This window comes from Gymnoscopelus microlampas (genome assembly GCF_963454915.1).
Source record: "Gymnoscopelus microlampas genome assembly, chromosome: 2".
NCBI classification, from domain to species: domain Eukaryota; kingdom Metazoa; phylum Chordata; class Actinopteri; order Myctophiformes; family Myctophidae; genus Gymnoscopelus; species Gymnoscopelus microlampas.
In genome coordinates, this window is record NC_139939.1 from 35,231,804 (window position 1) to 35,254,866 (window position 23,063).

Consider the following 23,063-nt stretch of genomic DNA (forward strand, 5'->3'; position numbering starts at 1 on the left):
TGAAAAGATGGATGCTCAAAGCCACCCGGCTGACGACAGTCTAATAATGAGTGGCAAATGGAAGACTCTCTAGGAACGGACTAATCTTACTGGGCAGCAACTGGAGCTAGCAGAGAATAACCCATTAAAATAACTGAATAAAAGAGGGATTACCTAGTCACTTCAGCACTGGGGTAAAAACCATTGCACACACAAATAAACATGCCGAGTGCTTTTGGAGTAGGTCTGCCGAGGTTTAATCAAGGGACACTGGTGTATTAGTTTAACGCAAATAAACTAATCCTACAACGTGAGAAATTGTTCAATTATAATGAGGACATGGCTCCTAACAAACTGGCACACTCTTGCCATCATTTTCCAAGACTATTATGTACTGCTTGCCTGTGTTGCTTGAATAGATGTCTAGGCCTATCTCATTCTACCACAAAGTGGGCCCATATGCCGCTGTTAATCCCCAAAATGTTGCAGCCAGGAGTTAATGTGCAGGCTAAAATATTTATAGTGTACAATTTTAATAGTTTTCAGCCTCAAACTCGCAGATAAACTTTTCTTGCTTTTCTAATTACCATATAATCCAAGATATCTCAGATAGAGGTGCACTTAAGCTCTGCCGACTTTGCCACAAACACATTTCAAAACGACTGACATCCAGCATACCTATACAAACTAATCTCATGTTTCTGAATTAATGGAGTAATAATGTGCAAGAATGTGTGGAGAGGAGTGGAGAACTGGGACGGAGGACTGATCCTGGAGACCAAACCATGACCCCACTCTCTGGTCATATGTCCTGCTGACAGAAACATTCTAAAATTGGACTCGTGTTTCCTCTTAGCCCAACCAATGACGACCCACTTCCAGGCCAATGAGGAATAACATATTTACATGTCTATTTATGGCCTACATGCAGTCCATGTGCGCAACAGAGGAAGTGGGTTCTTTGAAGGACTGAGATTGTGAGGCAGTGACAGGGGGAAACAAGGCAGCTTGGGCACAGGAGTTGGAGGTGTTCAAAGGAGGTGAAACATTACACCATGTAGTCTAGTTCGGTGATGACAAGTGGCCTAAGCTAATGACATTCACAGATAGGCAAGAGTGAAGCTACTCCTATATGAATCGGTTCAGGGTTGGTTTTAAGACACGCTGAGCTCGTTCAGGTTGGTATGTAATGTAGAGAAGGCACACTGATCCTTAACTGGTGCTAATAGCGTCATTTGATTTCAGGGCGCCATCTTCAGGTCTGTCTTTTCAACACTGTGTGTAGATAGCTCTTGCCCAGAGTTAATCTCTGGCCTCTATAGATACACTTCCTCATGAAGTACTACACAATCTGAACAGTGGGGGAAAATATATATGAATGTTGAAATTCAAGTATACTAAATATATATATTCAATCAGTGAAAAAAACAAAACTAGCTTCTTAACTAAACGTTTCATTCTGCAGCACATTTAATATTGACTTATTCTTGACAGGCAGACCACCTCAGAAGTGGATATGCCAAACATACGCAACATGTAACATTATGAACGTAGAAATATAAGCAACTCAATACAAATTACATAATAGGACAGACTGGGCTTTTTGCAGATATAAATATTTTAAATCAAAATAATCTGTGTCAAAATATAGAGATGACTACTTCAATACAAGTGTTTGGTAACGTTTTCTAATAGCACTTTCAAGAAATGACATCACAACCCCTTTTCAAGAGAAAACACGATTACTTGAGTACCTTCATGAGCTCCAAGACCCAAGTAATATCCTGACTAGACGGTCCAGACTAATAAGTGAAGTGACTGACCTGAGGAAACAGCCATTGGCAAAAGTGTAATAAAGCTTGTGTTGACCTTGACATGTGAAACACATGAACAAAAAGGTCAAAGGTGACACGATGTAAATAATGGCAAGAAAAAGTTTGACTGCAGTAAGGCTGACAATTATCAAAAGTATCTAAATTATGTAAGAAGATCAAAACAGAATAAAACATATCAAAATAGTTATTCAGTCTATATTAGTTTCTTCATTATTAAGGGCATAATACTGTTGGCCAAATGAACAATGAAAATTATACTATCAAAACATTTGTGTAATCAAAACAAAGTAAGATATCAGCATAATGTGGCTTCATATTGTTTTTATGAAAAACACCTACCCCTTAAAACTGTAATGGAATCACAGTCACCATCTGGTCCCTGTTCTGCCTCAGAATTCCAAGATGGCTCACTGGGCCATTATCAATAAATAGTTAACACACAGAGCCAAAGACGTCATACCAAACAGGTAGACAGAGGATTCGTACATGCCCTTTTGCTCACTAGTGTGTCTATGGACAGCACGGTCCTACATCACACCCTAAGGATATGAATCTGTGCATTGCACCCTGCGTGTGTGTGTGTGTGTGTGTGTGTGTGTGTGTGTGTGTGTGTGTGTGCGCGCGCGCTGTGAGGAAGGTCCCAGGTTAATTAGAATTTCCAATTACAGTATGTACAAATAAAATCAGCAGTATTTGGCGTAGGGCTCTCAGATGCAATTTCAGCTCACCGTCTGTTCTCTTCATTTTCCAACTGTGTTTGTATGGCCATCTAAAATGTATACATTTTCAAGTTGTTTGTAGTTTCCACAGAGTGGTGTTAAAGTGTGTGCCAGGCTTTCCCTGTTCTTTTTAGTTCTTCTTCTTGACCACAGGGCCGCGGTTGAAGAGGCTGAGGCCTGATCTGCCATTAGCCGTGCCAGAGACAGTGACTCCAGGCTGCTGCAGCACCTTGTCCAATGTGGTCTTCTTAATGGCTGCGGGGGAGATGCGTTCCTGGTCTGCCAGATACTGCAGCTCACTAACAAGTCAATAGAAATAAAAGTGCGAATTGAGGAAGTTAAAATTAGTGTGTTTTGCTTGTTAAGGTAAAAATAAACAGAACTGAAAAATAAAAATCAAATTCTCAGATGAAGTGCCCTCACTGCACCGATGGGTTGCCCCCTTATTTTCACAACCAAATTAAGTTCCATGTGGAAATGCAGCTGCCCCCACACCTTCCGCTCTTACAAAACATGTAGGCAATCTTGGCTCAAAACGTTAACAGGCAATGGCCAAGCAACGATAATCTTCCGACCTCTTATGTGAGGTCGGGGGCCACATCTTGTCTTGTCTCACAAAGTCAATAATTCTTTAAAAGGGAGATGTTTTGTAGGAAAATGACTTTGCCGATAGCGAGACAGTACTTTGGATGCACCTTATAGGACCCTTCCACAAGTTTACAAAGTCAGCTCAAGTGATGTCAAGTTTTGTCTCTTAAGATTCACCTTGACACCCAAGTTCTTTGAAGATATACAGTACGTTTTGAATGTCCAAATCATACAAGTAACATGAATTTCCCATCTCACCGTGTTCTAATACACGAAGCTTCTACGGCATTGATGAGCAGACTACGGAAGCCGCCGCTCTCAAGGGTGTGCAGGGCGTGGATGGTGGCCCCTCCAGGGGAGCACACATTATCCTTCAGCTGGCCTGGGTGCTGATCTGAGTCCAGCAGCATCTTAGCTGCTCCCTTTAAAAAAAATAGGGGGGGGGGGGAGACGAGAGGAGGTTAGTTTAACTGGGTCACATATCTCAAAGGAGTCAGAAATACATCAGAGCCAGTATAACTGACCTAATCTGATACTGTGCCAAGTTTTGTAAGTAGAATCAGCCAGATTCTGTGCCAACTATAAGAGAAGACCTTGGGTCCAAGGGTATTTCATGAAAACACTGAACACTCCTTATCTCATGGATATAAATATATTAAGAATACATTCTCTATTGTACGGCAACAAATAAAAGCTAACAAAAGATACTACAGTAATAACTAGAAAAAGTGCTCCTCGGAGCACAGGTCTCCGCCAGGTCAGGTAGGTTATTGTGGCCTCCTGGTGGCGCTATAATGTCATGGCCAATGTGAAAAGGGTGCCATTTCTTCTTAGGCCTTTCATCGGACACAGCATTCAAGAGGCATTTTGTTCCAAAAAATTGTTTTGCTAAATTAGACCTGCTGGTGGCGCTATACCAGGCCAATGTGAAAAGGGTGGCATTTCTTCCTGGGCATAGTGGGAATGTGCGTGCAAAATTTCATGGAAATTGCACGTTGTGTTCATGATTTGAGGCATTTTGTTAAAAATAGACCTTTCCTGCAAACTTTGGAAGCTAATGTTAGCCAATTAGGATGGAATATGAAATATCAGACACAAAAATACATTATTTATTTTTCCATCAAGCAGTACTCACAGGAAGGTTTTAAATGGACATTTCCAGACCAAATTCCAGCAATTACCACCTGACAAACTAATATATGCAATTATGCATGCAATTAAACTGTTACAGTGCAGACACAAACAGCAAGCCAGCCAGACACGCATACTAACTGACCAGAATGGCCTGAGCTCCAAGTCTCATTGCCAGTCTTCTGGGGAGGCCCATCTTCACTCCTCCATCGGCAAGGGCTTCCAGAGCCGTAAAAGCCTGTCAACATATACCAACAGTACCATCACAATGATTATTTTATAGCCAGTAGAAGTTGTGTGGGTGCTTGAAGATAAATTAATGAGTTGTGTACAGCTGAAAAAGTACAGCTATCTAGGATTTGTCTTCTACTGAAATAATGTTAATGGCTGTTACTAGTTTCCTACATTGTGCTTCCTCTCCACCTTACTTCTCTCTGACCCTTCAACCTCTGCCCAGTTTTGTACTTATATTTATCATTTGACCTATTCTCTCTCTGTATATGTAAAGTAAACGGTGAGGTTCTCACATAAGCCCCCTCTAGGGTTTCCTACCTCAGCGGCACAACAACTGAAATCTTACACTTTCCCTTGGAAAGAATGAACATGTCCTGTATATGTATACAATAAATGTTGTGCAAATAAAAATAAAACATAAAAACCTGTCTACATGGTGGATGAAATAGGCCCCTCCCACTAAATTTGATTGGCAATTATAGGCAAACGGTGTAGAATATCAAAAACCAGTAGACGCTTATTGTTACATTACTCCCAAGATCAAGTGAAACAGCCATTTTTCTGCAACAGTGACAACTTTAGCATTTGTAGCACCCGTTATGGGTTATAAGAATATAATCTCTTTTGGCTCTACGTTGTTTAGAGACCCCTTATGATTCAAATTATGGGTCGATTGGACAATGTTTTTGGCATTCTAAGTAAAATCGGGCCCTCCCACAAATATCAGAGGTCAATTATAGCTAACTGGAATGTAATGAAAAAAAACGGTATGGTAGAGATTTATCATATGACTCTAGAGAGAATGTGTAGCAATTTGGGTGAGTTTTGGACAAATGGTGGAAGAGTAGTAGGAAAGAGTGTGTTTTGCAGAAAATGCAAAACGGTGGAAAATCTAGATAGGCTGATAAGGTTGGGAGATGCGTCACGATCCAAGGAAAGTTTTTGATTGCACGACCTACAGTACAGAGTTAAAGGCCAAAATGTAAAGCAGGCTGGCCCGGTATAGCACCACCATGCATTTTGAAACATTTGCGGTGATGCGTCTTCCTGGGAATGAAATGCTGATGTGTTTGCGAGAGGAGCTGTGCACACAGACACTCCAGACCTCCAGCCTGGCGGAGACAACGCATCCATCCCTCGTTGTCCGATTCTGGGTCTGGCTGCCCACAGGTACCACAATCCCTTTGTTATGGAGATTACCAGGGAATTAGACAGGACAGTGAAGATATAGGCCACCCTATTCCCTCTTTCTGACATACAGTCAGCCACTTACGTAGGCAGGTCCACTGCCGCTCAGTCCAGTGACTGCATCAATGAGATCCTCCTCTACTTCAGTGCAGTAGCCTACACTGGACATCAGCTGCTCCAGTAGCTTGCCATCTTCCACCTAGAAGAAGGGAGACATGCAGTTTAAGACAGGCGAAAAAAATATTGTTTGGTGAAGCCCACCCGCTTTCTGTCAATTATCATTCAAATCCCTGGGTAGCTCATACTGTATTAGCGGTATCACCATTTTAAAAATCCACAATTCCATTTGACTTCCGATTGTAAGGTGACAATTCAAGCATTTTCATTCACCACTGCTGTGCTGCCATATCAAGTCTTGATTTGTAAAGAAAAACTCATTTTTCTCACTTTTACTTACAACAACACTTGAACAACTATCACCTGGTATGTCTCTACCACCACATATCCCATACCAAGAAATTCCTAGCTGAAATCCGTCACCCCATCTCATACCAAGCAATTTGTACCGATAGCCCCCCATACCAAGTTCATCACGCCACAGAATAATGTGTTATTAACCAACCAGACAAATTTCTGGAAAAAAAAAACATATTCCCTCTGCTCTGAACGCTGGAGGCATGTCCACTGAAGCTCACTATGTGCATTTACCATGATGCACTTGGGTGGCAGGAAGTGTATTTATATCATTATATGAATATGGGAATACGTAGGGATTTATGTTGTGGGACTTTGTGTACTGTCTCATTGACTTGACTGGGATATTGTTTTTGTTTTTTTGACTTGGTCAACAGCAATGACCTTCCCAATGGAATGCGATTGGTTAACCAATTGTAACATTTCCCACCTGTAGATACACACCCGGATTAAAAGTCTAAAAGCAGGTGCGCAAGTGAAACAAAAGATGACCTGCATTGTATTTTATTTGATTGGGCGGTGCAACCGCCCCTATATGTGAGGTTTGGAATTTGCACCCCCCCCCCCCCACCAGAGTACCCCCCTAACCCTGTACCGTGATTGGCCACCATGACTCTATTCAGGACTGTGATTGGCTAGAAGCACATGACACATGTGCATAGCCCCATAAATACGCACGCACAAAAAACACACTCAAGTTTTTTTTTAAAGTGAATCACTTCCATCACTGTGATCACACCCTTAGCCCAGTATTGTGATTAGCTAGCAAGACACCGCCCACTTCACACTGGGTGTGATTTTTTAAATCTAAAGCAACGTTTCGGTCACACACAACCTTGCTCTCTTTCAAATCATTCATCATTACCCCAATTCCAGCATCTATCCCTCCCTCCTCACCTCTGCATGTGTTCCTGTGGCATAGACAGTAGCTCCCTCTCTCACCACCACTGGAGTATTAGTCATACACCTCATCACCTTAGGAGCCGGACGGTAGTGGAGCAGCTTCTGTGAGATGACAACAGGGTAGATACACAGGACAGAATGAGAACCGAGAGATGGGGCCTAATCAGAACCCTGCCACACAGTGCAGTCTCTTGGAAGCATGCCAATACAATTTTAATTGAATTGAACTTGAGATATCGAGAGGGAGAAAGGGAGAGAGAAAAAAAAAAACATGTCGATAGGGATGCCTGAAAAGGAGACAGGAAGGGCTGTTGGGTGGCTCAGTCTCTAACAACAGATAGGCTAATTATGCAAATTGCTAAAGAAGTTTGAGCAATTGTGGAAATGGTGACTTAACAAAAGCATGAACAAAAGACAAACAAAGAACAACAGAGGCCTGCGGGCAGAGTCATCAAGTGTTTTTTTTTCATTTCTCGGTCACCAGACTTGTGAAATTTCAGCAGTGTAAGTGAGGGAGTCAGAAAGAGAGAGAGAGAGAGAGGGGGGAGGGGGTTGCAGACAGCGGTAGAGAGAAATATGGATAAAGAGAGTAAGCCAGAAAACAGCTGAAAAAAACGGGCACACCGCCAGTGAAGACGAGAGTAGTAGAGACAGGAAACGGTCAAAGCTGACCTTCTCTATGGAGCTGATGGTGACTCCTGCAGCACAGGACACTATGAGGTGACGGTCCTCAATGTCAGGTCCAATTTCATCCAGGACAAAGGGGATGATGTGGGGCTTCACAGCTAGGAACAACACGTCACTCTTACTGACTGCCTCCTTGTTACTCGTGGTCAGGTTCACTCCCATTTTCTACACATGTTGACAGAAAAGAGTGGCATAGAATCAGCAGCAGACACTATTTGGGAAATTCAGTTCTGTCATGGCTGATCACATCAAGCCACAGCAACATCATTCATAATGTACTGATTGATGACAGGTTCTCACGTGTGCTCAGATGTAGTCTCGCGTTACCAGACTGTTGCCTCCCACAATTTTCAAATGTTTCCGGTCATACAGTCTGGGACTCGGAAGCTCTGATCATGATTAGAATATAAACCGGATGTGAAGCTTCCTCCCCACTTCCGTTTCGTCTTTACAGTCGCGCAAATGTATCCTAATATAAATACAAATCATCTAAGTATATTTAGCTTGCTGCTTAGCAGAAATGGAAATTAAAAAAGAAAATGTAAAGATATTTTAAAATATATTTTCGAGAACGGAAGTGCCAGTTTCCTCAATCGGATTTCGGGAGTTGTAGTTCCAGACTCTATAGCATTCAGAGATTGTGGAATAGTTGTCTGGCTACGCGAGACTAGCTCAGATGAGACACACCAAGAAGAAAAACACAGAGATGCAGTTTATTCGCCTCATATGTACGACATGGAATTTAGAATGATAGAGATATCTATATCTATATATATATATATATATATATATATTATACATATACACACACACACACATCTCAGAAGCCGCGCTAGGATTTTTAACTCCCGTCATCGTGTCCGGAATGATTACAGTTTGCATAAAGATTCATTATCTACATTAGGCTTCAATCGCACAGATTGTGAATAACTTGATGGACAAGCTCATACTTGTACACACACACTTCCATGCTTTACATTCTCAGACACCGCAAGTCAGACTTCTGCATTTTCTGGATAAACTTCTCACCCTTAATCCAGCTACAGTAGGCAGGTCTGTGTCTGGGGAGCTGGCTGTGATCCTGTTCGTAGCTATGACCCCTGGAGTGAGGTGAAGTGAGAGGAGAGGAAAAAAAGAAAAGAAAAAAAAGGTTAATGACAGTCAAGACCTGGATATAGATGAAGGAATACTGCTCACAAAAGTCACAAAGTGTGTGTGTGTGTGTGTGTGTGTGTATTCTGTACACCGGATAGGAAGACATTGTTTTATGTTTATTAGTAGACCCCTTAACAGACAACGTCACACTGATAAGAACCAGTATGCGGGCAAACCAGTATGCACGCAATGAAACCCATTCTGTCAGGTCTCGCTAGGACGCGCCTCACTAGCCAACACACAAGAGGAGGTTGGGGTGCGCACCCCAAAACAACAGGTCGAGAATGATTGCATGAAACAATCACCTGTGCATCTAGTCTCAATGTTGGTAAACAAATAATTGGTCTATGGCATCATGAGCTAACGTTGGGTGCTAAATCCAATGAAATGTTGGGTGGTGTTGTGAGTAAGTATTTTTAATTGATTGAATACTTTATTAGTCAGAAATGTAAACTAAGTAAATGTCTAACAGCACGAGGTACAGTCAGACATTTAGGCTAAAACGATAACAAAAAAGTCCTGGGGATGGTATTCAATTCATCAACATAGCATACAAATAACACAATAGTACACATCTATTGTTCCTGAGTCTTTATTGTGACGTGTCTTTGTCTTATGTGTTGTCGTGCTGGTGGTATGTCTTCTTCATTTTTGTCTAATGAAAAGTATTGAAACAGAAGTGTTGGGTGGATTTCTCCAGCAGGGTGTTATCACGACTCACCTGCAGCAGTGAACCCTTTCACCAGTGCGTGAGCCAGCTGGCCCGCTCCGATGAAACCCACGCTCATCTTGTTGGGATTTGTCCTACAATCAATGCATATTCAAAAAGACGATGTCAATGTCATTAATACATTTTAAAGGGTCTACCTAATTCTCTCTCTCTCCCTCTCTCTCCCTCCCTCTCCCTCTCTCAAAAACAAACATGATTTTGCTTTCCATGTAGCTCTTTATTAAGAGAATATCAATACTACTCTAACCTAAGTATGATTGCAGCAAATTTAACAGCGAGTGACTTAGTGATGCTAGCAGTTTGCTAGCTAATGTTGACCACCACCAACCCCGGCAGACATGCTAACCTAGCTTGACTTCAGCACAGCACATTTATTGAATTAAGAGTGTAAATCATGTAAGGTCATGATGATGATGATGATAGTAAGAGAGTTACCTGCTCTCAGATGTTCCACTTCCAACTTGATCGCCTTGGTGTAGTTACCGCTGTTCTCCGGTCTATAAATGCAACAAACCACCACTTTCTGTGTCAACGTGGCTTCCTCCTTCACTCCATCCACGTTTCCCAGTGTGATGGAAGGTAGTTTAGCCAATCACCAAAGATACAGTGCTTGCTCATGGCCAATAGCAAGTCACTCTTCTAACGTTGGGCGGGGTTTTGCAGTCCACCACTCCCCCCTTTGGTAACACATCGAGGTTGCATCAGTAATAACAGCAAGTCCTTTCTGGGAGAAATGTAGGTCAAGAGTAGCCTATGACCATGAACGTTATAAAGTGGGTTATGTTTATTTAAGCTCACGCAACTCCTATTCAAACAAATTGTCAGCTTTGCCAAAGAGTGTTTTGTTTTGTGTGTCCATCTGCCATAGTAGAGTGTGTTCAACACACAGTCTCCCACCCACAGCCTGGGCCTTATGCATATAATACAGTGTATGTAAACACACTATATGTTACAAGTCTCCGCCAGGCCTCGTTGCTTACCCAAAACAGTCTAACCAAAAAAATTGTTTAGCTAAAATCTGTCTCATGGTGGCGCTATAATAACTGGCTAATTTCTTTCCTGCCGATCGGGCCATCTGTGCTTGTAGCATGTCACACAAAATGGGCCCCTCCAGCAAACTTTGAAAGCCAATCATAGTCAATCGCATTAGAATCTGAAAAATCTGTAGGAGTATTCGCAAATGGGAGTGGCTTATATTGGGGAGTTCCGTGATGAAGGAATCAAGGGGGAAAATAATGTAATAATAATCCTATGGTTCAAGAGTTATAGGCCAAAACGTGAATCGGCCTATCATAGCGCCACCATGATGAGGCCAATGTGGAAAATGTAGGGTGACATTTCTTCCTTGACCTGGTGGGAATGTGGTTGCAAATCAAAATGGGCCACTCCTGTAAACGTTGGAATATGAAAAATCTGACAGATCCGTCTTGATCACATTACTATAGAGGTAATATGTACAGATTGGTGCGACATTTGGACAAAATCTGTAGGGAGAGAGACTAACCACCACAGTGCCAGCACAGTGCCACTCGACTGGTTTGGTCATTTTGGCATTCTACTGGTGGCTTGTAAAATATTTCCATCAATTTGCTTGTGGTTTCATTAGTCACAGTAGCCTACATGGTGTCTGTACAATTAATGCATCTGAGAAGTATTGCAATACAGCTGTTTGAGGTAGGTGTTCTGTTATTTAGTTGTAGTTATGTAGTGTCACAAAGTCAGTGGCTATCCTTGTGCCTGCACCCTGCCCTAGGCTATTACTATTGCAAAACATTAGAGGTGTAACGAAATAGTAACTGCATCGAAAAATCGTTTCGAATTTTCTACTATATCGATATTCAAACAGCAAAATATCGTATCGTTTGACTTTGTATCGTATCGAATCGTTTTGCAATGCAAATAATCAATTTTATCAATACTAAGTACTTTTAAGAAGAAAAAAGAGAAAGAGGGGTTTATATCCAGTATCCAGGTATTTATTTTTCACACAGAATTTTTGGGTAAATAAATAGTTACTATATCAATTTTAAATCATTAAATCGAATCGTATCGTTCTAAATTAACCTGTCCTGTATCGTTCATGTATCGTATCGACTAAATCACTGAATCAAAACTTATCGTATCATTCTAAATGAACCTGTATCGTTCATGTATCGTATCGACAACCAAGTATCGTGATACGTATCGAATCGCTGTTAAAACGTATCGTTACACCCCTACAAAACATACATCACTTACTTGCAGCACAGAGAAATAGAAAGCTCTTCCAACTCAATGACGAGTGCCCATCTCAATATTGATGAACTTCAATGCAAATACAGCAATTTGAATATCAAATCTATAAAACATTTGAAGGGACCAAAGGTGGACAGGGACCCTGTATTTGAATGATGTTATTCAAAAAGCTCTGTGTAGTCTAATGTTTTTTGTTCTCCCATTTGATTTGACAGAATCTAAATAAATTAGACTAGGATAGAGAGTACACTAATGAGGCATAGAAAATGAACACAACTTGGCTCCCTATTTTATCCCTGGGTAGTTCTCTAATGCATGCTGTTGAAATTTGTCAGGAACTAGGCCTATACTGCCTGTCAGTTTGATGGTAAGATGTGCCCTGTGAACATTCTAATGGACTTAACCACCTTCCCTCCCTATCTGTCTGTCTGTACTGCCCACACCCCGCCCCCATGCTATGCCATGCCATGCTAAAATTACACTCCATTAGAAACCACATTCCATTTATTTCCTCTGTTGGCCAGGAATGCCTACTGAGGGATTGCAAAGACCAGTGTCTATATATACAGCAGAATGTATGGCCTGGGGTTGCGTTCCAAAAGCACCAGCTGTTATACTGCACTTTTTCTGTCAGCTGGGAGAATGACAAAGTGACATGATTTAAGCCTCCATAGTTTTGAACCATTGAACCATTTGAAACAGCCCAGACAGTTCTATTGACTTCTGCATTTTCTTTTTCTTTTTTCATTTGATGAATATCAATGGAAAGGGGCAGTCATAGCTGATAGCTGTCAGATGTTCTCCTCCAATATGTTAGGGAAAATAGAGATGTACTGGAGTGAAAGTATAATTACAAGTGAAACTTGCTCTGTCAAATTTGCACTTGAGGTACTGGAGTACTTGCTTTAAAAAAAAAACAAATGCACTGTTGTATTGAAATTTTGACATTTTCCAAAATAATTCAAAGATTTTCCAGAAATGCTAAAATATAGTGAATATAGCAGATCTACAAGCTCACAACGTGTTGCGTCGCAACATAATATTTGTCTTTGAAATGTAATGGAGTGAAAGTCCCTCCAAAAATACAAATTCTCAAGTAAAGTACAGGGCATGGTACACAAGTACATGTGTGTTGTTACTGTCCACTACTGGTCAAATACAGTCCTCCAATATGATAGAGAATGTATGTTAGAGAAAATAGAGATAGAACAACAGCACAGTGAGCAGAGGGGACCCATACTGTCTCCTCTTGTTCAGGTGACATTCAGAGAATGCTCCATTGATGTACAAAACTATGTTGGTTTTGTAATCTTAAAGTAAGCCGAAAACTTCAGCATTATATCCTTGCGACAGACAAATCGACATATACATGCACACACAAAGTCAATTTACCACTGACTGCCTCTGTGCTATCTATCACTCAGACTCTGCATGTGTGGCGAGGCGTGACAGCACTCATTCGGTCTTTCTTTTTTATTTTTTATTTTTTACAAACCCCAAGACATGTATTAAAACACCAGCCAAGTGCATGGTTTTTTCAGTATAGAGAAGGAAGACGAGCTAGGTAAAACGTCCACAGTGATTTGTTGCTTGCAGTGATTAGGGCCCAGACGCTAGACGTGTAGGTGTGTGTGTGTAGTGTACCTGCCTGCGTGCGTGCGTGTGAAAGAGAGAGGCTGTGTGTGTGTGCATGTGTGCGTCTGTGCGTGCTTGCGTGTGTGTGTGTGTGTGTGGGGAGAGAGTGAGAAAGAGGCAGCCTTGTCAAGTGAGAAGTTGTGCATACCTAATACCTAACACAGAATCTCTTCCAGGAGCTCATCATCTGTCTGTCTCCTACAGTCTGAGAAGAGAATGAGTGAGAGAAGCGGAATACCAAAGAGAAGCAAACCAACAGAGGGAACACAGGGTGCTTTGTTTCAGGTCAGTTTTCAGTACTGTGCTGCTGCTAAACCAAGGACTCCCACAGCACCTGTCTCATAGAGAATGTGCCATTCAGAAAGAGATTACTTAAAAAAGAAAAAGAAAACTTTAAAGTTGAAAAGGAATGGAGTTTCTCTTCATGTAAATGGTTGAGAGCATATGGGTAGAGGTGCTATTCTAATCCTATCTTATGGATTTGACAGTCTGTCATTCACAGACTGGCTAATATCATAGAACTGATGGGGAAATTGACTGCTTCTTTGAAATTAAAGCCAATTAAAGGGGCATGAATTCGCAAACAGCTAGGCTGCAAATTGAATTCAGCAAAACACCAAATCCAAGTCACAGATGCTGTCCTTGCACCAATCCTGGCCACTCTCTACTTGATTTGTTAAGAACAGATGCTAAAATGGGAATAGTAAGTCTGGAGGACTGTGACTGAACCAGAGACAACATGCCATGAAGGAAGTAAAGATTGCTCTGTGACATGGCTGTTCTCTTGGCTCTGTCATATTCAGCTTGAGGTTAAATACACCTCAAGAGTCTGGATAGCAAGCAGGAAGATAAAAAAAAAGATGTACTGTGTAGAGCTTCGTTTATAGAGGAACTATTGTTTGGGACTATGTTTTATCAGAAAAGATCAAAGCAACTCACACACACGCACACGCACTCGCACACGCACACACACAAACATAATGATTGTCTTTATCAATGAAGGCAGTTTATTTACAGCTACAAAAACCGCATGAAATCCCTTCAGAATTACCCATCATCTGCATGTGTCTTCATGTTATCTATTTAGCTTGAACAAAAGTTGGTAGATTATTTCATAAGGGAATTCTCTGCAACATAAACAAATACAACAGTGACATGCTGTGTAGGTTCAGGCAGAACTCCAGATTTGGGTACAAGAGCGGCCAAATGGTCCTGGATTCATTTTTGAGCCCCAAGGCTGTTGTTGTGCTGTGTGTGTTGATTCAGGGGCTTCCCATGGACTTAAGTATTGTATTCACAGACGTGATTCAAGAGCCTAAAACAATCTGATCCAGGATTATAGAGACCACGGGAGGGATGGGACTCACTGAGCTCTTGGAAGAGCTATGGAGGGATCATGGGAAGATAGAGAAGAGACACAGGTGAGGATATGTAAGAAGAGTGGAAGGAAGTTTAAGTTGCAATCCGGGACTCATTTTAATGACTAAAACTTTATTCTAATAATAATAACAATAATAACAAAACTTTATTTATATAGCACCTTTCATGACATGAATGCAGCTCAAAGTGCTTTACAGAGCAAAAATAAACCAGAATAAAGCAATAATAATTTAACAATAAAGAAAAAAGAAGAGCAAAAACAATATTAAAACATTAAAATGTAAAAAAAAAAGGCAGTGAATCAAGCAAGACAGTGATGACATGAATAACAACACAGAGATTTCGAAAAATTCAAATAAAAGCAAGAGCTGTGCTTTAAAGCTATCTACAGAGGGTGCCTGTCTTAGGTGTAATGGGAGTTTATTCGAAGCCGTCGGACCTGAGGGGGCGGTTTGAAACATATCTAGGCAGGAGGTCATAGAGGTAGGGAGGTGCCAGACCATTGAGAAATAATCATTTAAAAATCAATCCTAAAAACAACCCGGAGCCAATGTAGCGAAGCTAAAACTGGAGTAATATGTTCTCTCATCTTAGTTTTAGTTAAAACTCTGGCTGCCGCATTTTGAACGAGTTGTAATCTGTAGGTTGTTTTCTTTCACATGCCAGAGAAAAGTGTGTTTTTCTAGTACAGTAATACAATATAACTAATACAACTGCAGTGGTTGGAGATGGTCTTCTATTGAGGAATTTAGACCATGTGTTTTGATGGGAACTGGGAATACTACTGGTTCTCAAGAGGTATTGCCTAAATTTCAAAGTGCAATATCTCCCCTGAACAAGCGGGAAGCGGGCGCTCTGTCTTAGCTTAGCAGTAGACCTTTTGGCCCTCACACGGGAAAGTTCGAATCCCGGGAAGGAAATGTTACGTATTGCAGCTTTAAGGAGTAGAGAACAGAGGGATGGAGAAAGGATAGGAAGAGAGGCCTAAGTTATAGCTCATGGAAGAGGAGGGGAAGTCTGGAGTAATAATGGGGGAGGTGAAAATCTGCAAACCTTTCAGATCTTGTTATAGAGAGAGACAGAAGGACAGGGAGAAGAGGGAGAAAGACAGAGAGGAAATGAAAGAGAAACGGAATGACAAAATGAGAGCCAGAGAGAATGAATGAATGAATGATAGTGTGAGAGGGTCAGAGAGGGAATGAAATAGAATAGGAGTCAGTGAGAGACAGAGAAAAGAAATAATTCAAAAGAGCAGGAGATTCAGAGAGAGAGAGAGAGAGAGAGAGAGAGAGAGAGAGAGAGAGAGAGAGAGAGAGAGAGAGAGAGAGAGAGAGAGAGAGAGAGAGAGAGAGAGAGAAGGATAAGGGGAACGAGAGAGAGGTGGCGAGCTGAGCTGGCCAGATCTCTCTTTACTGTTTGTCCCTGGGAGAAGATAGAAGTGCTGACAGAGGGGCTTCAAGCAGCTGGCAGCTACTGGGACCACTTTCTCTCCTTCTGAAGGGTGGAGGGGTTGTCTAGGGCACTGGTTCCCAAACCTTTTAGCTTGAGACCCAAAAGAGAAATTTGATGTCTCCCCAGGACCCAAACTATTGAAAATTGTACATTTAGGCTATTTTCACTACTTCTTAAGCATTGTTTTCTAACTTATGGAATTTCTTTGACTGGGAACCAGTGGTCTAGGGTATTACACAACATGGGAAGCAAGGAAGCAAGGAAGGTGTGTGTGTGTGTGTGTGTGTGGCGTGGCGTGGCGTGGCGTGGCGTGGCGTGGCATGGAGGAGAACCTGAGATTTGGAAAGGTGGGTGTGTATGACTTCAACAGCCAGTGGGGCCCCTGGCTGGTTGGGTGTGGCTGGCTGGGCAGACCCATTTGTCTCCATGTATTTTTAGGGCGGACAAAGTTAAACGGGTAAGATACCTCCCTGGGGTGTGGCAGAGGAAGTAACAATTGTTCTGTATTTGGATCAAGTGGTGCCCTTATGATTGAGCCTCTATCTGTTAAAGATCTTATACAATTAACAATTCAAGTCAATAACAAAAATCATTCTATTATCCTTGTAATGCCAAACTCTGGCAGAAATGCATGTGGCACACGGTTCCCATTCACTGCTATACCCGTGGACGAGCAGAGGTCTGTGAGGAGACAAAACGTATCCTCTGGGAGTAGATCAGGTCTGTCACATACAGCCCCAGGTTAACAAATGAGAACACCGCCACCACTACCTTACTATCCCATGGGCACTTGCCTCGGGGGCACGATGACGGTCGCCATGGAGACCCGTATTTGGCATCAAAGCAGAACACTGTCCAGACCACGGATGCACTGAGGTAGAGCAAAACAGCGAGGAGGGTATAGACCACCACGAAGCGCTCAAACGGCAGGAAACGCACAGCCGTGGTCCTGCCGCATACAGTGAGGATGACCACCAACGCGGTCAGAGCGAAGCAGAGAGCATAGACGACAACGCAGAAGATGGTGGCAGCAAAGCGGTAATACTCGCTCCCGTTGGCCAAAGCTCCGAAGATGATGCAGGCCACGAAGCCTTGGACCACTTTGAGGAGGCCGGAGACTGTGGCCATGTAGCCCACTACCGTTTGGCCTGGTCTGGCTCGGGATAGGAACACCTCAGCTCCGTAGGCCAGGGAACCGGCGATGGAGCAGACAGTGACAGCGATGCGGAAGTCTCGGACCTCACAACCCGCGTAAGGGCATTCAGCACGGACAAAGTAGAGTGGATAGACTACAGAGGCTGTCACATACCTGCGGTTGAAGACAGAGAAGGAAGTATTGGGGTAAATGGATGGGAAAGAAGTTGCTGTTTAATCAGACCTTTCACGTGTAGACGTTAGTCTATAGAGTCTATACTACTATCATAACCATACCCCCCTATTTCAATATACCATATATTTTATGTCATTCAAATTATATTTTTACTTGATTTCACAGGTGACTGTTGCTGAACCCATACCTACACAACCACATTGACAAATGAGGTAAGAGTTATAACTGGAGCAGTGGTGGACAGTAACAAAGTACATTTACTTGGGTACTGTACTTAAGTATATATTTTCAGTATCTGTACTTGTATTTTTGGATACACTACAAGACAAATATTGTACTTTTGACTCCACTTCCATTTCTAAAAAGGGAAAAAGTACATTATGAATTAACCACTTAAGCCCTATTTCAAATATAGTGAAAATAGCATATCTACAAGCGCACAATGCATCGTAATGCGACAAGTTGTGAGCTTTTAGACCTGCTATTTTCACTATTATTGATTATTTTTGTTTAGAAATTAAAAATAAAATGTACTTTGTAATTTGTACTTTTGACTTACTTCGTACTTTATTTTTTAAACGCATCTACTTTTGAATACTTTTTAAAGCAATTACTCCAGTACTTTAAAGCGGCACTATGTAACTTTCTTTTTTATGAATAAAATGTAATTTTGACCAATCTGTATGGTAGAGTAGTATGCTAATACAATATAACTTTTAATACAAATAATACAATTGAGGTGGTTGTATTTAGTCTCCCTGCTCTTCTAGAGACATTTAGGTCGTGTCAAAGGTCATGTCTCACCTACACAGGATCTGACACGAATTTTGACATGATGGTCAAGATTCAATTTATCCCCTGAGCAAGCAGGCAGGCTCTATTAGCTCAAATCCGTGGTAGAAGAGGAAAGTTACAAGTGTAGCTTTAACTCAAGTAAAATTTTGACTGAGCAACTTTCACTTATAGTTGGGTAATATAATTGTAATTGTAATTTCCCAGGATTATCTACAGGTATACTTTGACTCAATTACTGGCGTTGAGCACTTTGTCCATGACTGACTGTAGCAATACTTACATGAGCGTCGCCAGGGCAGCGAAGGCCACAGTCAGGTTGTCCCAGGATACCCGCAAGCAGCTGTGGAGACGAGTGGCATCCAGGAAGAACACCAGGGTTGTCACAGCGAAGCAGAGGCACCATACCGCCATGCAGAACACACCGTATGATCCGCTGTAGCCAGCACTGTGAGTCACCATGGCAACAACTGCACAGCCCAAAGCTAATTGAGAGAGGCGAGCAGCACCAAGAAGCGAACAAACCGCACTCTTGTTGAGGTACGGACCTCCCTGCGAGTCCATGGTCTTGCAAGTCTGTACCTTGAGAGGGAGCTCCCACAGACAGCCCAGATGGTTAACCTCAGGGGGCAATGTTAAGTTACCGAAATGAAATCCAATTAGTCAGGCCGGTCCCGAGTCTCACTGGTAGTAAAAGATTGAGTTGAGTCCAAGCTCTGTAATTTGGAAATTTGATGTAGTATGTAGTATGTTTATCTATTATACTTGTGGTCACACACACATCGACGCATCTCAAGAGGCAATAGTTACGTTAAAATCAAAATCCCTATTTTGACCTTTCTGAAGTCCTCTTTTTCTTGTTGTTTTGGAGAAGGTTTTAGACAACTTTTTACACCTGATCATGTGTCCAAATTCCTGTGTCTAATCTACAGGTACATGTTTCCTAATTACTATTAATCTGAAAAGTAAATTCTCAGTTGTACTTTTGGGTCTCTTTGAAGCGTGTGGTGCCCCGGAGCAGGGTTCGACAGTACTGTATATCTGGATGGTCAGTTGCTCTCAGGTAGTGTTTGGACTGGAGCGTGTGAGTATGTGTGTGTGTGGGTGTTGGAAGTAAGCTCAGCACATGGCTGTCGCCCCAGCGTTGCCCTCTTCTGTCTACACCGTGTTTGTTGCGTCGCTGGGGACTGTGAGTGTTTTCTGGTATTCTATTTCTGTGTGGGTGAGTCAGAGCATGTCACAAACAAAATATGTCAAAAACACAGATGCCGTTGTAGGGGGAAAACTCTCCTGGATTTCTGCACACACATAAATGAGCTGTGTGAGCTCTGAGACGGACACTATCTATGTGCAGTATAAGCGCACAGTAACTGAGATAACACGCTGACTCATCCCTTTGGATCAAAGAATACAAAGTAAATATCCAATCTCAGTATATGTTTACCATTCAAGACAGGTTGACATTCACAAGTAGTCAGTTCCTTTTGATAAACAAAAAAATCACCTTCAAAAAATGATTCCCTGATTTCCCTCTATGATGATAAGTTGTAGGTGCGGTAAATCCAGGCTGTTAGGTGGCAGAATCATTAAAGTCACATATAACCAAAACAGAGCCCTTGACCTCTTCCAGGTTCAATGTGGATATAATCCAGTCCATTCCTTAGACAAGATAGATCCCGATCAGTGTCGGCTTGCTCAACACCACCGTTCTTCTATCACTCTATCTGGTAGAGTCGACTATCTCTCTTGGGCATGCCATTCTCACTCTCGCACTGTTGAACCATGAGGCCACGTGGCTTGAAGTAGCTCTTCAAATGTCCTCTCTGCCACCCCCCCGCCCCTCTCTCTCTGTCTCTTCCTCCAATTCCCCTGTCCCTCGCTTGTGAGAAATAAATAGTGGACATGCAGTCACACTACACAGCAGAAGTTATTTTGATCCTAGGGCTGGGCCATCATTGGTGTGTGTGTGTGTGTGTGTGTGTGTGTGTGTGTGTGTGTGTGTGTGTGTGTGTGTGTGTGTGCGTGCGTGCGTGCGTGCGTGCGTGCGTGCGTGCGTGCGTGCGTGCGTGCGTGCGTGCGTGCGTGCGTGTGAGAGGAATGTGTGTGTGTGTGTGTGTGTGTGTGTGTGTGTGTGTGTGTGTGTGTGTGTGTGTGTGTGTGTGTGTGTGTGTGTGTGTGTATTTGGGGGGGGGGGGGGGGGTTGGGGGGTCAAATATGCAGACATGTCTAAGACCTTAAGGAATGGGATGAGAATCGAACCTAGCCCACTTCAAATCCAGCCAATTCATTGGTGGGCTTCTCAACTGTGTGCGGTTACGTGTATTGAAGTGGTTGTAGTAATATGACATTATGCATTATGTCAGTTCCTGGAAATTGCCATTTGTTATAACATGATGCTGTGTTTAATGCAAAGTTTTTTGTGTGGGACCAATTGTTAGAGAATGTGTATGTGTGTTGCATTATTATTTATTTTATGTGTTTAACATCAAGAGGTATGGGGTTATCTGAGTTGGTTTGATCAATGTGTGCTACTAATAAAGTGTTCCTGTTGAAAGCTATTGTCATGGCTCTTGCCTCACAAGAGAAATCCACTGGTCATTACATTGGTGTCAGAGATTACATTACTTTATATTACATTACAGGGGGTGTCCTCTGCCAAAGTTACCAGCTCACACTGCCGAATAAACACATACATTCGGCCCAAGGTGCTATAAATGGGCCCATCATGGTTTGGTGGGGCAGTGATGTCTGTGAGTAGGCCTACCTTTCTGCAAGGGAGGCCTTTTTGCCTCGCAGGCGCTAGGTGTGAGCGTTCAAACCATTTGAGAAAAAGAGCGGCAAGTGGTACAGGGGTTTGATTCCCGAGCCCGGTGTACCTTCGCTGCATGTCACTCCCCGACTCCCTCCCCTGATTCCTGTCAATCGCCACTGTACTATTGAAATAAAGGCAGAAAAGCCCAAGGAATATCAAAAAAGTTTAATTAAAGGTAGGGTAAGTGATTTTCTTTGGTCAAAATAAGTGTTAAATAGCTCTATATTGATATTCTGATAGTACTCTTTGCTATAGAGTGTTTGTTCAGTAACAGGAGTCTCCATGTCTCTCCAGCTCTTCAATAAACAGAAAATGCATTTTAAGGTCAGGGTACCAATTTTATCCAGTCAGGATAGAGAACTAAGTCAGGATACAGATTAAACAAATGAAATTGGAAGTGGTGACACAAAGAAATGAGCTGAACATTGGAACCGGAACACTATAAAAAATAAAGCTGACAAATGGGTAGGCCTACTCTCTCCTGATTAGCTGAAATTTTGTCATCTACCACCTGAAAATGTATTTGTTCTAATCTTAATCTGTTTATTAAAGAGCTGGAGAGACAGGGAGACCCTGTGACTGAACAAACACTCTATAGCAATGATTACTATCAGAATATAGTGCTTTAATACTAAACTTTTTGTTTTAACCAAAACATATCACTTACCCTACCTTTAAATAAAAACGTAGTTATCACCCATATATGTAGCTGGCTGTGATGTTGGGAAGTACATGTGGAAAGTGGAAAGCATTCTTTTTCACACACATCTTTTTACTCTTTTTTTCTTTAAAGTCTGTTTCCTTTACAGAAGACATCCTGAAATAAGGGTATTGTAAATAAGGGTAGAGATTGTTGACTTCTGTCTCATTTTGCCTTGCCCTGGCCTCAAGGACAACTTAAGTAAAAAGTGTCTCATCTTACCTGTTATGGTCCTCTTGGGTGGTGGGGAGACTTCCCAGCATGCCACGGGGCATGTTCAGTTTTGGTTATTGTTCTATTCTCCGCTATTTAAGCGTCGTTGTGGGAGTTGTGTCCTGAGGGATGGATATATCTGCGGGGATCATCACCAGAAAGTCACCAGTGTATCCGTGACGTGACGACGTTTAAGTTGGTTTGAAGCTGGCTGGGTCACTGGGTGTGATCGGGTGTGTGATGTCACGATGTGATACTAATACACGGGTGTTCCTGACAACTTGACAAGCTATTATTAACATATAGGCTAAATGACGAAATCAATTATTAGACATAAAACAACACATCAAAATCCCACGATTCCAACCCACAACATTCCCCATAATTGTGAGTCTTTCAGCCGAATTAGCACCTCCATGTCAGTCCATTGTTTGGTAGGCTACACATGACACAACAAATCTCAAAAAAACATATGGAGAATGCGGGCATCGATCCCGCTACTTCTCGCATGCTAAGCGAGCGCTCTACCATTTGAGCTAATTCCCCAGCTGAAAACAATCAGCTTCAGAATGGTCATATAGAGCCATCTACAGGTGAACTTTAGGATTTCCTTGCAGCCCTCCCTCGTCACAACCACCAGAGGTCAGTATAGCTCTACACACTAACTGATAGTTGATAAGGTAAAACTTATTTCTTGCTTTTTACCCCCCACCCCCCCTCCTTTTTTTTTTGTTTTGTTTTGTTTTGTTTTGCCTTGCTTTGTTTTACAATTGCAGATTGTAGACCTACTGTAAAACATACTTATAATTAAATGTGGAAGATGACTCTGTCCTTAAAGTGTGACAAAGTATTTCCAGTGAGGGAGACATTTTGAGTAAACTGTTTATTCAC

General features: G+C 42.1%; 2 protein-coding genes across 2 annotated transcripts; both read right to left on the minus strand.

Annotated features, from left to right (window-relative positions):
• Positions 1-1,417: 1,417 nt before the first annotated feature.
• Positions 1,418-10,191, minus strand: LOC311037526 (pyrroline-5-carboxylate reductase 1, mitochondrial-like). The gene is made up of 9 exons (XM_084046713.1): positions 10,059-10,191; positions 9,615-9,697; positions 8,768-8,838; positions 7,724-7,903; positions 7,046-7,153; positions 5,760-5,873; positions 4,398-4,490; positions 3,380-3,543; positions 1,418-2,832 (listed from the first exon to the last, which is right to left on the minus strand). The coding sequence occupies exons 2-9, from the start codon at positions 9,679-9,681 to the stop codon at positions 2,664-2,666; spliced, it is 966 nt and encodes a 321-aa protein (XP_083902839.1). The 5' UTR covers positions 9,682-9,697; positions 10,059-10,191; the 3' UTR covers positions 1,418-2,663.
• Positions 10,192-16,792: 6,601 nt separating this feature from the next.
• Positions 16,793-20,119, minus strand: LOC311057924 (myeloid-associated differentiation marker-like protein 2). The gene is made up of 2 exons (XM_084075121.1): positions 18,731-20,119; positions 16,793-17,634 (listed from the first exon to the last, which is right to left on the minus strand). Exons 1-2 carry the CDS (start codon positions 19,009-19,011, stop codon positions 16,983-16,985), a joined length of 933 nt encoding a protein of 310 aa, XP_083931247.1. The 5' UTR covers positions 19,012-20,119; the 3' UTR covers positions 16,793-16,982.
• Between the last annotated feature and the right edge of the window lie 2,944 nt (positions 20,120-23,063).